The sequence below is a fragment of the Xyrauchen texanus genome, chromosome 13 (assembly GCF_025860055.1).
Source record: "Xyrauchen texanus isolate HMW12.3.18 chromosome 13, RBS_HiC_50CHRs, whole genome shotgun sequence".
Lineage (NCBI taxonomy): Eukaryota > Metazoa > Chordata > Actinopteri > Cypriniformes > Catostomidae > Xyrauchen > Xyrauchen texanus.
This window is the reverse complement of record NC_068288.1, coordinates 40,616,942-40,637,973: the sequence shown is the minus strand read 5'-3', so window position 1 is coordinate 40,637,973 and position 21,032 is coordinate 40,616,942. Positions and strand designations below refer to the sequence as shown.

Genomic DNA, 21,032 nt, shown 5'->3' with positions numbered 1-21,032 from the left:
TTGTAGATGCCATATAAAAGTTTATCAACATTTAAAAATGCATCTTGAAGTGAATTTCAAATTGACATTTGACTGCCTTACAAATGCATGCCACTGGAGCATTAATATAAATAGAATCATTAGAATTTAGAAATGAGGTCACGTGGGTGTCATAATCGTGATCTTTTAATCGTGCAGCTCTACCATCAACTATTGCTTTTCAATTACTTGCCCCTTTCTAAAGAACAAAGCTCCTCTTGAAATGCGTTTACAATAGCAATAATGTGCTCCACCATGTGCGTAGTTGCTCTTCTGAAAGTTATTTTGCAACTTGGGGGGGGGGGGGGAAGTTTAATTCCATTGTCACATGTATATCGCTTTGACATTGAGAAATTAAGAAATACGTTCACAAGGCAATAAAAATACCCTGAAGAATAGAACGGAAATGTATAAGGGCACACAAAGGTTGAAATTTTCAGATCACAGCATTTATTTTATGTTCCATATCGTGGTTATGTTATTACCTTTTGGTCAAAACAATGTAGCATTTATATATCCAGCTTTTAAGACCCTCCAACCACTGTGCAGTTTTATTCACCATGTTAAAGGCAAACAACATGACACTAAAAAACATGACCTATGCTTTGGGATTAAAAATCCCTGAGAGCAAAACAACAGTAGCACATGTGCTGGTCCATCTAACAAAAGATGCATGTTGTCAAATGTAACAAAATTGTATATACGTTGCATAAATGATATGCATCAAATATTTGTTTTGGATAGTCGTCATGGTAATCCTGGTTCCTGCATTTTAGGCCATGGAGCCTTTTCGTAGATTGCAAAAAAACATCTCGGAAACAGATGCAGGGCATTTGGTGGAATGAAATGCAGTTCATGACCTTTCCCAAAAACTAAGCAATTCAAGTCTGAAAGCTTTCCAAGCACCCAATTGTTTAAACATTGGCAGTCTTCACAGTGACAAAAATAGATGAATAGAAATAAAGATCTTTGTACATGGAAACAAAACACATATTGATACAAAGAGAGGGTTGTAGAAAGTGGATTGATGAAATTAAGTCCACAAAAACGATAATTGTTGAATTTAGTGTCATTACAACGACACCAGTCTCCCTCATTGAGGGACCACTTTCACATATGCTTCTAGAAAACACAAGCACATCTTAAGCGCCCTTGTCCAGACATATCCTTACCAACAAGTGCAAATTCTGGCCATACACAGCCCATCAAATAAGCCTGTAAACCATAGAGGAAGTGCGGTATGGCTGGAAAAACTTATAACCAGCTTAAAGTTGCCCTTCTCACAGCAACTCTACAATCTTGATTAATGTTTATCTTTGTCGAAAATGTACAGTTAGTTGTGTAGCTGCCATAGTTTTAGTTGACTCTTTTTAGAGGTATTAGGGTGCTTTCAGTCTGAGATTAGTTTTAAGGGGGACTGGCTCATGATAAACTCTCCAACCCCGATAAAGTACATAACCTGAACAATGCCGAACAGTGGTGCGATGACTAGAGCCCTGCAGCTCGCCCCCTTTAGGAAAGCAGATGGCCCTTCTCGCTTAATAATTTTTCTGTAGAAGCAAAGAAAAATAGACAATGGTTATGTTCGCTTTCTAGAGTGCTGTGCAAGTCACCAAAATTTTTGTTCTGTATTCCCAGATAAGAGACTGTAAATTCTAAAATGCATATATCAGCTAAGTGAAATTTTATAATATCCATTCACTTGCATATGAAAAAATTATCTTTCAGCCAATGCTTTGAATTATGATAATTAAATCCATGTATTCATCCATAAATAGGATCGCTTGAAATAGCAACAAAATAATATCTTATCTCACACACATTTTATTATTTACATGCATGTAGTATTTACAATAATTTGGAGAAAAAAAAAAAGAAAAAAAAAGCGTACATAAACAATAGTCTTCGAATGGCTTCTTTACCCCACCATGCAAATTTTTCAATATAGCACTCAATGATTTTCATTGTAAAAATTTTAGATTTCACCAAACATGTTTGTAAAAGATTGATCTGGGGTTTTAACAATCGATAGAGAACAAGTGAATATTGCGATGCATCAGAAAATTTAAATTGTTACTTAAGTCAAATAGTACACTAGTTTATAGATGCTAACAGAAATGAATTCATGGAGTCTTTGAATCATAATGTTCAAGACAAGTACGTGTGTTACCTGAAACAGTCGATTATGCCACTGTAGCTGTCCTCATTGGCGCCTTTGTTTAGAGACTGCAGTCTGGTTTTAACCACTGGAGAGAAAAAAGAAAAGTGAGCTAGTTCACTTCCTTCCAAAAGAGCGCCAAAGAGACTGAGAATTTTTTTTTACCATCACATGGGTTAACGGCCACAGCAGCTGTGGAACCCGCCACACAGCCAGACAGGAACGACCAATAAAATGGCGCCACACCATCGAGGGAGGGCTTACCCATTTTGTTCAAATTTGCAAAGAGAGGGAAGTAGACAATTGAGAATGGTACGTCTCTGAAAGGAAGGAAACTAAAAATTAGTCTCAGTCAACATGTTTTACACTTTCTGCATATTTTGGATTTTAAAGTACATTTGCATTACCTCAGTAGAGTTGCACCAAGGCCTTTATAGAGCCCTTGAATTCCTTGAGTGTGCAGCAGCTCTCTTGCGATCTGGGTAGCAGATACAGCCCTGGGTGCGGAGTTGGGCACAACATTATAGGAGCGACTCAACACCGTGTTTGTGGCCACCAGTCTAGTGGGAGTGATTAGGCCTGGCTTTCTTTGCTGTGCAGCTGTGAAGAAAATCAGAGTTTATTATAGTTAATAATGTACCACTACTGAATGTACATGGCTCTGTTGTAGAGTAACCAGGGATGGGGAATAATGGGATTACATATTTAAAATATAAAACAGAAGTAACTGTATTCCACTACAGTTACAATTTAAATAATTGCCAATTAGAATAGTTACATTTAAAAGTATTTTGATTACTGAAGAGATTACTTTGGATTTTATTGTTATTTGTTTCATTTAATATTTAGTCCTTTCAGATGGAAAACATACATATAAATGATGCGATTCAAAGTGCATTTGAACAACTGTGAAACATTACGATGCATTACATTTGACAGAAGTTTGGAGCAGAAGAAATAGAAATAAACCTTGTGTAAATTGTCAGCTTTACACTAAAGTAAAATGTTAATTTTACATGCACATGTTACCAGAACATTCACGTTGGCTTATAATTAAATTTTTAAACCTTTGATATAAAAAAGGGCAAAAATCTTATTCTTAATTTTTGTATAGTTTTCCTGTAAAAAAAAAAAAAAAATCTAAAAAAAAACCTTAACAAGATCAATTCAGTTCATCTTTTAGAAACAACACTACATACGATATTTAGGTTTTTCAGAGAATGTAATTTTAACATGTGTATTTTGTCTTAATGTACTGGCTTCAGTTTTTATAGTCAAAACAAATCTACCAGTTCTGAAGTAATCCAAAGTATATAGAATATGTTACTCACCTGGAGTATATTTTATAGCATGCATTCTGTAATCTGTAGTGGAATAAATTTCAAAAGTAACCCTCCCAACCTCTGACAATACCAGCAGAAACTAAACTATCAAGTCCTCCAGTCACAGAATAGCCTATTTTACTTGGTTACAATCTTACCTAGTCTCCCAGCATCCTGTAGTTGAATTTTCAGCATCTCCATTGGAGTGGTGATGATAACCTGGCACATACCAGCACCACATCCAGCCAACATCTCTTTAAATACAGACAGCCCTCTCCTGTAATTAACAATACAAAGATTACGCATAGACATTAAATAAGACACACCACAAATATATGCCATCAATATAATATTTTATTTAATAAACAACTTCATAACTGTGCATGAGGCAAACATACATATCTTTGGCGAGGTGATGCCGAAAGAAGTCATTGGCAGCTAGTTTGATGGCCTTTTCAGGAGTGACCAATGTCAGATTAACTGCAGCACCTAAAAGACAAAAATCAGAGGGTAAAGGAAATCCACACCACAACTAATCACAGATCAGTAAACACATTCCCCACCACCATCAAACCAGAGAAGTCTACAGCATGAACCTATCAAAATAATACAATTCAAAAATATTTTTTAAAATAAAGTGCCAGCAAACTAACAATATATTAGAACTGTGAGCTGATGATGGAGGGGGATTTAGCACAAACTTTTACTAGTATATCAAGAAAGAGAGGATAGCAATGTCAGAAAATAAAGTACAGGTGCTGGTCATATTATTAGAATATCATCAAAAAGTTGATTAATTTCAGTAATTCCATTCAAAAAGTGAAACTTGGATAATGTATACATTCATTCCACACATTCCTTTAATTTTGATGATTATAACTGACAACTAATGAAAAACCCCAAAATCAGTATCTCAGAAAATTAGAATATTGTGAAAAGGTTCAATATTGAAGACACCGGGTGCCACAGTCTAATCAGCTAATTACCACAAAACACCTGCAAAGGCCTTTAAATGGTCTCTCAGTCTAGTTCTGTAGGCTACACAATCATGGGGAAGACTGCTGACTTGACAGCTGTCCAAAAGACGACCATTGACACCTTGCACAAGGAGGGCAAGACACAAAAGGTCATTGCTAAAGAGGCTGGCTGTTCACAGAGCTCTGTGTCCAAGCACATTAATAGAGGTGCGAAGGGAAGGAAAAGTTGTGGTAGAATAAAAAATAAATAAATAAAATTAAAAAGTGTACAAGCAATAGGGATAACCGCACCTTGGAGAGGATTGTGAAACAAAACCCATTCAAAAATGTGGGGGAGATTCACAAAGAGTTACTGCAGCTGGAGACAGAACCACCACAGACGTATGCAAGACATGGGTTTCAGCTGTCGCATTCCTTGTCAAGCAACTCTTGAACAAGACACAGCGTCAGAACACAAAAAGGACTGGACTGCTGCTGAGTGGTCCAAAGTTATGTTCTCTGATGAAAGTAAATTTTGCATTTCCTTTGGAAATCAAGGTACCAGTGTCTAGAGGAAGAGAGGAGAGGCACAGAATCCACGTTGCTTGAAGTCCAGTGTGAAGTTTCCACAGTCAGAGATGGTTTGGGGTGCCATGTCATCTGCTGGTGTTGGTCCACTGTGTTTTCTGAGGTCCAAGGTCAACGCAGCTGTCTACCAGGAAGTTTTAGAGCACTTCATGCTTCCTGCTGCTGACCAACTTTATGGAGATGCAGACTTCATTTTCCAACAGGACTTGGCACCTGCACACAGTGCCAAAGCTACCAGTACCTGGTTTAAGGACCATGGTATCCCTGTTCTTAATTGGCCAGCAAACTCGCCTGACCTTAACCCTATAGAAAATCTATGGGGTATTGTGAAGAGGAAGATGGGAGACGCCAGACCCAACAATGCAGAAGAGCTGAAGGCCGCTATCAGAGCAACCTGGGCTCTCATAACACCCGAGTAGTGCCACAGACTGAACGACTCCATGCCACGCCGCATTGCTGCAGTAATTCAGGCAAAAGGAGCCCCAACTAAGTATTGAATGCTGTACATGCTCATACTTTTCAGTTGGCCAACATTTCTAAAAATCCTTTTTTTGTATTGTCTTAAGTAATATTCTGATTTTCTGAGATACTGAATTTGGGATTTTCATTAGTTGTCAGTTTTAATCATCACAGTTAAATGAAATAAACCAGTCTGTGTGTAATGAATGAATATAATATCCAAGTTTCACTTTTTGAATGGAATTACTGAAATAAATAAACTTTGATGATATTCTAATTATATGACTAGCACCTGTAGAATGAAACAAAGAAATGGATGCAGGCAGAACATTTTGGAACATATTCAAATACCACTGTCTTTAAAGACAAAGCACAGCAGTTGTGCACATGACCAGACAGATCTTAAAAGATAACAGCAGCAATTAGAGTGAGTGATGATGGATATCCAACAAAGATAGTTCTAGATGTTAACAGAACATGGCAAGATGGGTTATTACCAAATAAGTCAAGACAAAGGACAGTGAAGAAAGTGAAAAACTAAAAGAATAACCAACTACAAAAGACACAAGTGTAAAAACCCAAATGTTATCTATATGTAAAACAAAATAAACAATTGATGCCAATTATAATAGAGCAGAGTGGGTAAGAACCAGGATAAATGATTTGCCTCCAGCGTGGCTGCGCCTTATCGGCTAGCCTTCACTATCCCAGCGGAGACCAATGTCTGTAACATGAAAAACACAGATGCAAACAAAAGCATTCCTCACAGAAACGGAGACCCGGCACAAATCTCCCAACTCCAATCTCCTCCAAACTACAGATAATTCCATTCAAGGACACTTTGAATTGGTCTGTTGAATAACCAAGGCCACACAGAACTACCAAATATAATATATATTTTTTGCAAATTAAACAATAAGGGATAGAGGGATATATACATATACACACACTACTCAAGTTGGTAAATGGTAGCACTGACAGCATAAATGATAGCCAGAAGATGATATTAGGCAGAATGACAGTCAGTCACCATTCACTTGCACTGTATGGAAAAATGTTATGTAATGAAAGTGAATGGTGACTGGTGCAACATTCTGTCAAACATATCCTCTTGTATATTATGTAAGAAAATCATACAGGTTTGGAACCGGCCTACTGTTCAGGAACAGGTTTAGGGCAGTGGTGGCTCAGCGGTTAAGGCTCTGGGTTACTGACCAGAAGGTCGGGGGTTCAAACCTCAACACTGCCAAGACACCACTGTTGGGCCCTTGACCCTATCTGCTCCAGGGGTGCTGTATCATGGCTGACCCTGCACACTGACCCCAGCTTAGCTGGGTTATGTGAAAAAAATTATTTCACTGTATATATGCAGAAATGTACGTATAATGTGTGACAATAGATCAATTATTATTTAACAATATGAGCTTGACCATTTACATTTTTGGGTGAAATATCCCTTTAATGCATAGTGTTAAATATAGAGCACAGCCACCTAGACATTACTGTAGAAAGGAAAAATGGTGTAATATAATATAACCACAACACAAGCCAATCTATTCTAGTTCATTCACCAAAGTCATATTGACATGATTCCTCAAGTCTATTCATGTGTACCCATCATGCCATATAGGGGACTATACTAGTGTGTGCACATGTATGATACTAGGGTGTGCACATGTATATATATTTATTTTATTATTTTTTTTTTTTTCTACATAGGGCTTAGCTATGCATTAAGGCACTTTTGAATAAATAAATGAGTACATCTTACCTCTATACATGCCAAAGTATCCCTCAGAACGTACTGTTTTGATGAGACAGTCAATCCTGAAGATCAACCAAAGACATGATAGTATACAATGAATCACACTACATTAGTGATTTCCTCCAAATAATCTATTATGTGGGGTGCGTCCTGTATGGGTTTACATCATACGTGAGACACAAACTGGCCTTAATCCTAATAAGGCTTGGAAGTGACCGTTGCCATTGAAGCCATTTGTCAGGCGGAAATATACAGCGGACCATGCATCACACATTCCACGAGAATTAGCAAGTGATGCGAGGCAGATAATCAAATCAAAGGCTGTCACACAGCCAATAGAAAAGAAGGAGTGTCAAATATGACACTCATGATACTATAATATTGACCCTTTGTTGAACTATAAATGTTCATATATATATATATATATATATATTAGTTATAAAACCTATAGCCTCCATTTGATCTGCGGAGACAATCACAACTTTAAACAGAACAACTGAAGACAAATTTTCTGTGAGTAAATTGAAAAAAAAAAAAAAAATCTCCTTTTCTTTGCTGTTCTGTAATTTAACTTCTGCCCTAGCTTTGGCACTGTTCTAATTTACGGTTGAAATTCAGTATTACGGCATTGCTCAGTTAATTAACTCTTAAATGAAAACGGGCTTGTGTTTTTCTTCATTTTGCAAGTCGCTTTGGATAATAGAGACACTAAATGAACAAATTTAAATGCATTTATAGATATTGTAATCAAAAAGATTGTGCTTAAAGTATAAAGATCTATAAAGAAAAAAAAAATTGAGGATGGTTCTCACATGTTCTTGTAGACTTGCTGGCCTAGTCTTTGGTTCTGGAGTCTCGTCTTGGCTAAATCGATGGGAAACACACAAGTGACCCCAACGATGCCTGCAATGCCACCATTGATCAGTTTGGCAGGGAGGCTATGGAAAATTTTTTAAATAAAATTATAAATATAATTAATATAATGCCTATATTTAAAATTAATATGATTACTTAAAATAATATAAAACATTTGTATTATATCTCAAATAAATGTATTAAACAATAGTTCTCATTTAACATTAAAGGTGACTTATTTCGGTTAATAAATACTATACACTCAAAGGCTAGATGAAGGGGGGTAACAAATTGATAAAAACTTGACAATATTTAGCATATATAAAATAAATGTTTTATAAAAATGTATGTTTCTTAATGATACACAATAAATAGCCGATTTAATAATACAAAAAATAAAACAATAATAGTTCAAGGGATTTTTCCAATACTGTACAATTTCTGAATCCAAAACATGGAGCACATTTCAAAAACTCAAAATGAATTATATTTTACAGAATATACATCCAATAAAACCTCTATTACCTGATCTGTTGAGACATTATGGAACTTCTGCAATGTGAAGATAGAGAGGAGTGGTGAAACGGCTTCTTGCAGTAAGTGATAAAGGATGTGCACACTTCTAATTCAGAGACCTGGAGGAAATAGAGAGCAATGGCTAATTAACCATTGTGCATAAATAACAATAATTTACTCTAAACTACACAAGTTTAGTTTAAATAATGACACTTTTTTTAAAAAAAACAAACAAAACACATTTTCCATATACTAAATGCTATGAGGATTTCTTTTGGGGTTGGGTTCAGTCTGGGATATGTCAATGATTAGCAACAACATTGACTAATAATGCATCAAAATCAAAGTAGGAGACAAATCAAAAATAAATAAAAACACACGGCATTAGAGGACAAAAATGTCCACGTCAAAAAAAAAACAGCCATAAAATATTATTTATGAATATAATTTTCCACTTTCACTGACTTAAGATTTTTTTAACTAACATCAGTCCTGATCATAACTACCAAATATTCATTCATTCATTTTCAGGATGCTAAACCTTTAAATACCAGTTTGTTTACATAATGGAACTGTTGTTGTTCACACACACGCATCAATGATTTAATTGGCCTGCAGTCCTCTATAATACAGCAAACAGAAAAAGCATGTATTTGCATGCATTTGCTCCATAGGCAAAACATGGTGGAAAATATACAAAATTTAAATGTTGAAGCCAGGGCTCCGGAATTAAAGCATAATATCGTAGAATTCATGATATTATGCTTTAATGGCACTGGATAAAATATTGCGGGTTTTATTGGGATTCAGTGGGGAAATGTTTGTCCTGATTGTAACCATTTTGCATTATAGAAACTGGAGGTTGAAATATCAAAATTCCCCCTAAAATACACACCTTTGGCAAAATTTATGCCGTTTTCATGAACAGCCAAACTGATCGAAGAAACTAAAATGAAAAAGATAAAAATTCCCCGAAGGTCGCACAAGGGTTATAATAACATAAGCCTGTAGACACGAACTAGTACACTACAACAACAACAAAAAAAAAAAAAGTTACACCTCACTTTACCCAAAGCGTAGGAAGAGCTTGACGAACGCTTTAATATAACCTCCTGGCCAAAACACTGACTGACTCATAAGGCAAAACAAGACCGGCTCGCGAGTATGTTTGCGCGCATGCGTACTACGCCCATGTTCAGTCCGGGGGGTTTGGCTTTGTGGCGTGTAACAGCATCCCTGCTTCTGTTGAGTAGAGATAGTTAGTGGCCTTTGCTCTTGGCTTTCACTTCTCAGGAATGTAACAAGCTAACATCAAGACCTAGCATGTTTCATAATGACATTCTTCACACAGAAGCCCGTTTTTGCTCACATACAACGCAAGTCTTTGTTCTTTCTTTGGCATTTCGATAATTTTTTTTTTTTTTTACATATCCTCACACAAATTGCCAAATTCTCAAAGATAGTGTTTCTTAGGTAATTCGCTTGTGATGTACGCGGAAGTTTTAGTAACTATAAAAGCAATACTTCTCAAGCTGTTTGAGGAAATGCAGTCTGTCAGTCAGCCGGTCACCTTTCTAGAAAAGCGGAAATACCTCCGTTTACCGCCTAAAACGGTCTGAATAGACGACTTACCAAAGCCGGTAAAATAAATAAATAAAAAGTTCAAATACGTCAACGCACACATTTCCCACCTTATCTAAATAAGATATTGATAGTAAGTAGACTAACGTTGACTGGTAAACATTTGAACAGCTGGCGTGTTGCATAGCATTTCTATAACTTCTATGTTACGACTAGGACACATCACCCGGCTTTTATGTAAACACCCACCTCACAAATCGTTTTTGGAGCGTTCAAATATTTGAACGAATTCAAGTCTTCTACAACCTTCCGCGACGAGGAAATTTGAATGAATGGAGTGAAGTTCCTCTCGGCTTTAAAACAAGAGGCGGGGCGTTCAGGGCGGGGGTACATTTTCACGTCCAATCATACCTCATAATATTTGAGTACCCAGATTCCATTCGCTTGTCAGCTTTAAGTTCTGCCTCTCATGAACTCCAATCAGGGGGACCCTTTCACCTAGTGTGTTCAATTCACAGGCTCTCCGGCTTCAAATTACAGTAGCCTTCAGAAAAGCCAAGGGTATTTTAGTTCTGTAACGTTTTAATAGTTTCTGCTATTATACGCGTAAACATACGGTGACAAATGGCTGAATATTCTATGCTTTTTAATTTCAATATCCTGGCATAGCGGGAAAGTCACTGAAACTGCTAGCATGAAACTGCCATAGAAAGTCTAGTCAGTTCTTCTGATCACCCGAATTCGCATTAGAAAGCCTGAGTGGAAAAGGTAAACATTTGACTGTTGTTAAAGCTTGAAAAGAAAGCAAGTTCCATTTTTTATACACCCCTGTTTCTTCACCTGTGGTTCCAAACTGTCTTGAGGCACAATATTGGTTTACATGTTTGGTTTAAGCAGCCTAACTGTAATTAAGATATTTAAAACACTGTTATTTCCTTCATACAGAGCATGGTGCATGCACATTCCTGGAAGTTTCTAATCTAACGCCGCTGGTCCGCTGTGGCATTAAAATTAATCTTAAGAAAGTGCACAGATAAAGCTGATATTCTTTGTTTCTCTGCTTGAGATTGAAATACAACTCTAAATTGAGTAAACAGTTGACTCATATGCCTGAAAATAACATGTAATGGTCACATGAAATGGCAATCAGCACTATAAGTGAGGTAATCAGTCAAAGTCTATTTAATTCACTCACGCATCAGTAACAGATTTATTAACACATTGACTTAAAGCATGTGATCCACAGCAATTTATCAGATAACATTTTGACATACAAAGCTAATGTTCATTTTAATATTTCTATTCACTATGATTTTCCGGCACAGTTTTATTGAACTTGCAGAACCGATTAATAGTTTGTTTGTTTGTTAGTTTTTCTCGGTTTTTCTTAAATTCTAACACATTTCTTTTTAGTTAAAGACTTGTTGAGACTTGTCGAGTATTTAGGTCAATAAATCTTACAGACCAAGTTGGGAATACGTGATAGACTGATGTCTAAAGACCACTGATCACTATTTAACTTACTTGAACAATGGTCTGCAGTCAAATCAACACTATTGAAATTCAACCTTTGGCTTTCCAACACTGTTTTTTGTTTCAAGTCCAGCCAGTTTTTGCAAAAGTAATGCGGCACAAAAATGCCATGGATGCTGAACACATGGACTAGGTATGCTTGACCCACCAACCGTGTAAAAGACTGCTGAGCAGCCAGATTCCAACGACTTTATTGTTTGATGTATTATAATATCAAAGCATTGAATTTCCACAACATAGACTTGTGTGTTGTTGTCAAGAGATTTTTTGCACCATTCTAATTTGATTGGCTGGATTCTGACCAAGCCGACAGGAATCCTTAAATAATGTGATGGGGATTACAATGGAATGGCTGTTTTTACAAGTGAATGAATATGATCAAATGAAAACTAACAAGGAGAAAATAAATACTTAGAGATGGAAAAAAAACTTACATACCTATTACATAATGCATAATGAAAAAATTTATTGATTTGATGCTGTTAGATGTTTGGAAAAGAATACCAGGAATGTTTAAGAGCAATGATTCTCAACTGGTGTTTCACAACCTATAATGGATCACTCATATGTTCTGATGGGGTTGTCGACAGAAGAGAGAGAAAAAAGCCAAATGGTTAAGAGCAACTAACTCTCTAATCATGCAGGGTTAGGATAGTTTGTCATTGTCTAAAAGGGAGGAGAAAATGCTTCCAATATCTTTGGTTTTTGCGGTCAAAAGTTGTGCATTCATTCAAACTAGACAATATGTTTTGCGCAAAAATGGGGGGTGGGGATTTGAGTTTGTCCATTGGTTGTTGATCGGATTGTGAATATATGGTACTCGAGTCAGTACTTTCCTTTAGAAGAGGTTGTATCAGTTGAAAAACGAGTGAGTAGAAGATATATTTTAACGTTTTGAATCACAATACACTAAATATAAAGGAAAATAACACTTACTCGTGATGCGCATCCCAAGATAACTGCATTCAAAAATATGAATAAACTCCAGAGGAAGCCAAAGCAATGTATTCATTAGTGATCACCTTAGCAATTCAGGCATGAAATGTCTCGAACACATCTGCGAATTCACCATTATTCCCCCTCATTCAAAATGTACATTCAAACCAGCAGACCCGTAACCAACTCAGCTCAACCCATATTTATTTATATAGCACTTTTTAAGTGTTTACGTTATCCAAAGTGCTTCACAATTTTTGTTGAACAAACAATAAAAAGGAAGAAAACATCAGAGACATACCTTAACAACACGCTTGAACATTTCTTCACTCACTTAAACGTATTCATTACTCAGACTTAAAAGTTCATTTAAAAAGATAAAACTTCAACTCAGATTAAAGGGAGGACCGGATGGGAATAGGGAGATCATTCCATAACTTGGGGGCAACCACAGAAAAGGCTTGTTCGCCTTTAGATTTTTGTCTAGATCTTGGAACTCCTAACATCATTTGGTTGCACGTTCTCAATAGCCTAGAAGAATGATAGGGCCTATGATGGTCATTGATGTACTGTGGAGACTCGCCATGTAGTGCTTTAAAAACAAACAATAACATTTTAAAGTCGACTCTGTACTTAACTGGCAACCAGTGAAGGGAAGACAAGATGGCAGTAATATGTTCTCTTTTCCTGGTGCCAGTCAGTAACCTGGCTGCCTCATTCTGCAAAAGTTGTAGATGAGAAAACTGCTTATGACCAATTCCAGAGCAGAGGGAATTACAGTTGTCGAGGCGGGATGAAATTAAAGCATGAATTATCACCTCCAGATCTTTATTTCCAAGAAAAGGCTTTATTTTAGAAATTACTCTTAAAATGATATTAGCTGCTTATTTAAATTAAGAGATGAATCTAGTATTACACCAAGATTGCTTACATTGTCCTTTACACTAATCACTAGTGGTGCAAGTGTATGGGCTAATGCCTCTTTAGATTCAAAAATAACAACTTCTGATTTATTGTTTAAACAAAGAAAGTTATTAGATAGCCAACACATCCTTCAAACAATAAATGAGCGATGTTAGTCTACTGTTTTTAGTGGGAAGTAAAGCTGTGTGTCGTCGCCATACAAATGATAATAAGATGTTGGCAGCAGATAGATCCTAGCGGGTGCACATATAATATGGGGCCCTGCAACCAAGGAAGATTGGGTTAAGGAACGATAGTTTTGAAGGTGAACAGACTAAAATACACCTTGCCATCTTCACCAACATGCGATTGACGCTTCGATCAACTCTATACGCAAGGTTGTGTTATTTATAAGAAAGCGGCATGGGTTTGAGCAGACTAAATGATTAGAGAAGTCCTGCATACATCACCAGAGAGAAGTCTCATTTCACCAGTAGATCGAGTTATTACATTTTGATTAAATAAATAAATAAAATGCATGGATGAATCGTTCACAATAAGACCAATAACATGCATTTAGAAAATAGATAGGATGCTAAAACTTGTGTATTTTTTGAACTGTGAAGTTAAACGTTGAAACTCTTTTTTATGGCATTCAGTTACACACAAAAGGTTAGTAAGTGATTTTATCACAATAAAATCATGTTAACATGCAATGTTTACGTCTTGTGGCTATACTTTTGAAATAGTGAGTATTTTAACAATTACGGACTGGCCCCATTCACTTCCATTGTAAGTCCCTCACTGTAACCTAGATTTTTGACTTTTTCAAAGTAAAGTCAAATTTTTTTTTGTGGTAATCAACATAATGCCACTAGTGCTGTCAGTTGAGCTTAATCTGTGCTGAACACAGAATATTCCCTTTTTGTTTAAATTTGTATGATAAACAATTACTAAGAGTGTCATCACTTCATGTCCAAAGCAAAATCTGGGTCCTGAAGCAAAACCATTAGAGAACACTTGACACATAAATGTTACTACCACATAAAGGCTCTAGTTCTTGGGCTTGTGTTAACAAATGGAGGTACTCACTCTTGTGTGACATTTCTTATACTCCATGGCACATAATGAAACCATCTAAAAAGTAAAAAAAAGTAAATGGTTTCAACCCTTCCCAAAACACATTATGTTCTATAATTTATGTCCTGCCACTAACCCCAAGCATGTGACCATATCTCTTATGATGTCACTTATGAGGCTCTAGGCAATATTAACCCTGCAATTTTCTATTTTCAGACACATAAAAAGGAATTTATTATTGTGTGCAGCCATGAATGAAAGACATTACAATGACTGCCCACAATTACACATAAACTATGAGATAGTCTGTAAAGGCTGTTATAAACGACCTTATGAAAAGACATTGGTTAGAATTAATGCTTGAGTTAACCTTCCAAATGTCCCATATTCCAAGATCAAAATAACAAGTGTTGGGTAACGTTACTTTTAAAAGTTAGAATATTGTATTACTCCTTAAAAAAATAACTTAATTAATTAAAAAGTATTTTTTAAGGAAAGTAAAGCGTAACATTACTTTTGCATTATTTTACATTACTTTTTTCTCACAGCCACTTTCTCTTCTGCAATGCATTCCATACAAATAAGCCATGCACTGCATACAAGAGACATTACAGGCCATGCTAGCTACTGTACAACACTCATGTAAAAACAACATAGTAAACAAACAGATATTTAGAAAGTAGGTATTCACGTCATATTGATAATAAAGCATCAATAACAGGAATATGCATGATTTGTTTTTCCTTCAGCATGGCAGCCAATATGAATAATGAAGAATAACCACTGTCTTACCTAAAGCAGCAAAGTGCAACTCTTGAACCTGCATCATATACAGTATGTCTTCATGTGCTGTGCCCATCTACAATGCCAGAGTCAACTTAAGATGTTTTTCTAAAATCAGGATAAATTCAATGGGAAATGCCAGCCTAACATGTGTCTGATAATAAAATTATATTTGTTACTTAAGTCATCTAAGTGTACACTTGTTTTGAGTTGATCTACGGTGCGTACATGGATGATCGCATACAACTTCAAAGGTGCATGTTGATACAACTTGAATGGAATAGGTTTTAATGCTACCAAAATGTTTCATGAATCAAACTACTTGTTTATTATAAAACAAAAATGTAGAATCATTTTAGAAACTAAGACATTTTCTCTGCATACACAATCGGTGTAGAACTTTGCTCGGAGCCACTGATCCAGAGTCAGCTTTTCTCATCCCATTCTTCCAGTTACAGAGAAGTTTGGCTGCATAAGTCATTGAGTATTTAAACTCTGTGTATCATGTTGTGGCCAGTGGAAGGCTAGGCTAGTCATTATCATTCTGCCTAAAAGCATTTACTGATTTTTTTAATGCAGTGTGTATTGACACTTGAATCAGTCGCGTTTCACTCAACCGAATGTTGACCTCATATTATGCTAAAACACGCAATTTTCCCAGCTTGTATAGCTAATGCGCATGCACGTTATGTATTACTTCCAAAGAGCACTCATTTTATAACACACTCATACCACACTACAATGACTACTATTTCTAAGACAATACAAATATTAAGAAAACTATATTGGATTACGTTTTTTTAAAAGGCCTTTGTCCTTACGACTTACGGGAATCACAAGAGTAGCTCATGAAAACTTTTATTGCCACAAATTCATTTTTATGGTGGAATCTTTCTTTATTGTGTTTATAGAGACAATAGTCTCCCAATCAAACACTTAAAGCATTATTAAAGTTAGCTACTATACATAAAAGCTTAATCATTTGTACCCCATTAAAACCACACCTTCATTTATTACCTTAACAACATTGGCCTCACTTCAGACATCAGGCGCTAGATACAATATACACTACCATACAAAAGTCTGGACACAACTACTCCTTCTTTATTATAATTATTTTCCACAAATAAGAACTACTTTGAAGGCATCAAAACTATGAAATAGCACAAATTATGTGGATGGGATGGGAATTATAGTGGCTAAAATGTTAAACAAAGTCTGGGCATTTTCTCAGCCAGCTTGATGAGGTGATGCCTGAGATGCTTTTTAAACGGTATTGAAGGAGTTCCCATGTATGCTGGGTTCTTGTTGACTGCTTTTCTTTACTAACAGGTCAAATTGGACCAAAAATATACATTTAATAAAGGATTCAATATATAAACACAATTTAAATTAGACTACAAGCTAATCTCACACTTTCATGTTTGTAGGATCATCTGAAACATACATTGAATCAAGCATGTCCAAACTTTTAAGTTGGAGTTTAGTGTACATCATACATGATCAATTAGGAAACTAACGTTTACTTGACAATTTGCTATCCAAGAATCAAGTGCCCCAGATCAACTGCAGTATAAACATTTTAATACCAATTACCAATTACCGACGCACTTTTGGGCTGATCAGGGGCGGAATGTCCATTGGGAGAACCAAGCGGGCCGGTGGTCCCCCCCGCCTGATTTCTCTTCCCAGTCCAGCCCTGGTGTTACAGGTGCTTCAGTGGCAGCTCATAGCAACCGGGTAGGTGAAGTGAGGATCTGCATGTGGTGGGCAGCCGGGCATAATGGATGTTCAGTACTCCACCTCCTGACAGGTGCAGCCCCTCTGGACCAGGAAATGGGGACCCACCAACTCCTTTACATTACTTTCCTATAGAATAAATATTAGATTGCTGATTTAGCGACATTATTGTCACCAAATTATTTTAGATTTGGCTAATCCAAAAATGTGTCTTTTACTCACATAATGAAAAATTAACAAACTAACGAAAAATGTTCTTATGATTTTTTTTTTACAAAGTTTAGCCCATAACCCAACCCTTAAACCTAACCATAAAGTCAAACTTTTTTAAAGAAAGAAGAAAGAAAACATTGGGAATTTGGAATGAGACAAGAGATGTGCATTACAGGCTAGTAACATGTCTCAGTAATTTGTATTGCTTCCTTTGTTAAAAAAAAGTGTTGGATAGGAGGTTAGTTAAAATTCAAGACATACGTTATCTTACATCATACGATATCTTACAATTCACCATCTCATAAATTATTATGAGGTATCTTAAGACTAATTGAATTGTTCACCCAAAAATGACAATTCTGATGTCATTTACTCACCACCATGTTGTTTGAATTCTGTATGATTTTCTTTCTTCCATGGAACAAAAAAGTAGATGTTTAGCAAAATGTCAAAAATGAAAAGCTTATACTATATTGTTCAAGAGCTATCAAGCTCCAGAAAGGACAAAGTAGCATTATAAATATACCATAGAAGCTGTCATCTGACTTGGCAGCTATATTCCAAGTTTTCTGAAGCCATACGATAGCTTTGTGTGAGCAAACGACTGAAATTTATGTCGCTATTTACTGAACATTTTGCTATCTGCAGCAGTTCTTAAAGAAATAGTTCACCCAAAAATTAAAATTCTCTTCATTTATCCCAGATGTGTATGACTTACTTGACTTTCTTTCAAATGCTGAAATATTTAAAAATAATATTTTTAGACGAATACTGAATACTTGAATCAATGTCTTCAGGATCGATATAATAGGTGTGGGTGAGAAACAGATCAATATTTAAGTCCTTTTTTCTATAAATTCTCCTCCCTGCTCAGTAAATCTCCATTTTCACTTTCACATTCTTCTTGTGTTTTTGGTGATTCACATTCTTCATTTATATCGTCCCCTACTGGGTAGGGAGAAGAATTTCTAGCAAAAAAGGACTTAAATATTTATGTTTCTTACCCACACCTAGAATACCACTTCAGAAGATATGGATTAAAACACTGGAGTCAAATGGATTACTTTTATGATGCCTTTCTGTGCTTTTTGTAGCATAAATATTTTGTCACCCATTCAATTGCATTGCATGGACCTACAGAGCTGAAACATTTTTGTAAAAATCTAAAATTGTGTTCTGCAGAAGAGAGAATTTCAAACACATCTGGGATGGCATGAGGGTGAGTAAGTGATTAGAGAATTTGAAAACTATACCTTTAAATCTGATTAACACTTCTACATTATCAAATTTGGCACCACACTACATTCCAATGACTGGACTTTATGACATACAATGATAAATATTCTTTGGTATTCCACAGTAGAAAGAAATTCATACAGGTGGGTGAACTATAACTTTAAATCTGATTCACACTTCTACATTATCAAATTTGGCACCACACTATATGCCAATGTCTGGACTTTATGACATACAATAAAAAAATAGCATTTGGTGTTCCACGAAAGAAATAAATTCATACAGGATTGGAACAACAAGAGGGTGAGTTAATGATCACAAAATTCTAATTTTGGGTTAACCATTCCATGAAAAAAATAGTTAAGTTTGTGTTAGTCTCACTGCAAGCTGAAAACTTCAATTTGTGTAGATCCAATTCTCAATATGACAACCCCAAAACCGCATTTTCTTCATCTCCCTATCCATTTACCCTGATGAAACAGAAGCCCATGCAGATGGTGGTGTTGATAGCCACACAGTAATCACACTCCTGCTTCTTGATGTAAACGGTGTACTCAGTGGGGGCACACATAGTCATCTGCCAGTGAAAATAGAACAATTTCTTAGAAAAGCCTCCCAAATACCTCTTCCAGCAGTGACCTTAGTTTTCCCCAGGAGGCCTTCCATCCAGGAACTAGCCAGGCTCAACCCTGCTTAGCTTCTGTGGGCAACCGGTCAAGAGCTACAGGGTGAAATGGCTGGGCCTTAGCAAGCACTTTTAATTACAACAAAGAAATAATCATATTTAATAATCATAATTAATCAAAAAATTAATAATTCATCTAAATTATGCACACCAACAAGAAAGACTTTACAAATAGTAAGTTATGAAGGCCCTGTAAGCAAAAATGAAGAACTAAAAAAACATCAATTTTTTTTTTTTATGTGTCTTTCCTTCCGTTGCAAAGCTTTTTGCATGCCAAACATCACCGTCTTACACTAAATAAAAGGATCACTTACCTGAATGATCTTGGAAGGCCTGTTTGCTTTAAAAAACTGCTCCTCTTATACAGACATTGACCCTGATCTCCACTGTACTTGAATAAAACTGCTGCCTTTTAACTAAATCATCCGCATATGTCTAAATTAGATGTTGAGTTCTATCAAACCAGGGAGAGATTCAATTGCTGAGAAATTGCTTTTCTTGTCCTCTGCTATTTTTCATTGACGTATCAAGATGGATATATCATAGATGACATTCTGAGCTATAACGTGGATATAGCATATCTCTATTAGTTTGTCTTGAAAGAATTTGATGAGAAATTAGTTCATATTGAAATCTCTGACTTTTGATGGTGGAAATGCGCCTATATCTAAAAGTCAGAATCAAAATGAGCTTTATTGCCAAGTATGCTTACACATACAAGGAATTTGTCTTGGTGTCAGAAGCTTTCAGTGCGCAAACAATACAAAAACATGACAGAGATAATAATAATATAGAATAAAATAAAATGTGAATAGAAAATACATAAGTATACTGTATATAGAAATACACAATAAGACAAATGTATATATATACTGTATGTATGTACAAATACAAATCTGTTATATACAGATGCAAGGGAATGTAATGGCAAAAGTTAGATAAATATATATAGACTATGTATATGTAATTATTCCTCAATGGGGCAGTTTTAACTGTTCATGAGGTGGATAGCCTGAGGGAAAAAAACTGTTTCTGTGCCTGACAGTTCTGGTGCTCAGTGCTCTGTTTTGGGCTGGGTGATTGGGGTCTAGAGTGATTTATCCAGGCCTTTTCCTCACTCTGGACGTGTACAGTTCTTGAAGGGAGGGCAGGGGCAACCAGCAACACACTCAGCAGTCCGAAATGTCCTTTGTAATCTTCTGATGTCCGATTTCATAGCCAAATCAAACCAGACAGTTACTGAAGTGCAGAGGACAGACTAAATGACTGCTGAGTAGAACTGTATCAGCAGCGCCTGTGGCAGGTTGAACTTCCTCAACTGGCGAAGGAAGTATAACCTCTGCTGGGCCTTTTTCACAATGGAGTCAATGTGGGTCTCCCACTTCAGGTCCTATGAGATGGTAGTGCCCAGGAACCTGAATGACTCCACTGCTGCCACAGTGCTGTTCAGAACGGTGAGCGGGGTCAATGTTGGTATGCTCCACCTAAAGTCCACTGTCATATCCACTGTTTTGAGTCTCTGTGACATCTCTGTGATACTATTGGTATTTGGTATGCCTATAAACAGCACCAGCACCCTGTTGGAGTCATAGCATCTGCTGTCTGATACCATCTCAGCATTCAAGAATCAGCTGAAAATACATTTGTTAAGATAGCTCTTAGTGTGGAGCACCAATCCACACTAACTGCACTTACTATTTAACAG

The 21,032-nt window shown here is 36.3% G+C and overlaps 1 protein-coding gene and 1 pseudogene across 1 annotated transcript; both read right to left on the bottom strand.

Moving 5' to 3' along the window:
- Positions 1-369: 369 nt before the first annotated feature.
- Positions 370-10,559, bottom strand: LOC127653834 (mitochondrial glutamate carrier 1-like). Its single transcript, XM_052140615.1, has 10 exons — positions 10,468-10,559; positions 8,647-8,756; positions 8,079-8,204; positions 7,273-7,328; positions 3,897-3,987; positions 3,657-3,775; positions 2,584-2,776; positions 2,342-2,496; positions 2,189-2,264; positions 370-1,568 (listed from the first exon to the last, which is right to left on the bottom strand). Exons 2-10 carry the CDS (start codon positions 8,661-8,663, stop codon positions 1,409-1,411), a joined length of 993 nt encoding a protein of 330 aa, XP_051996575.1. The 5' UTR covers positions 8,664-8,756; positions 10,468-10,559; the 3' UTR covers positions 370-1,408.
- A 5,846-nt stretch (positions 10,560-16,405) lies between these two features.
- Positions 16,406-19,316, bottom strand: LOC127653837 (thyrotropin subunit beta-like; annotated as a pseudogene).
- Positions 19,317-21,032: the final 1,716 nt, after the last annotated feature.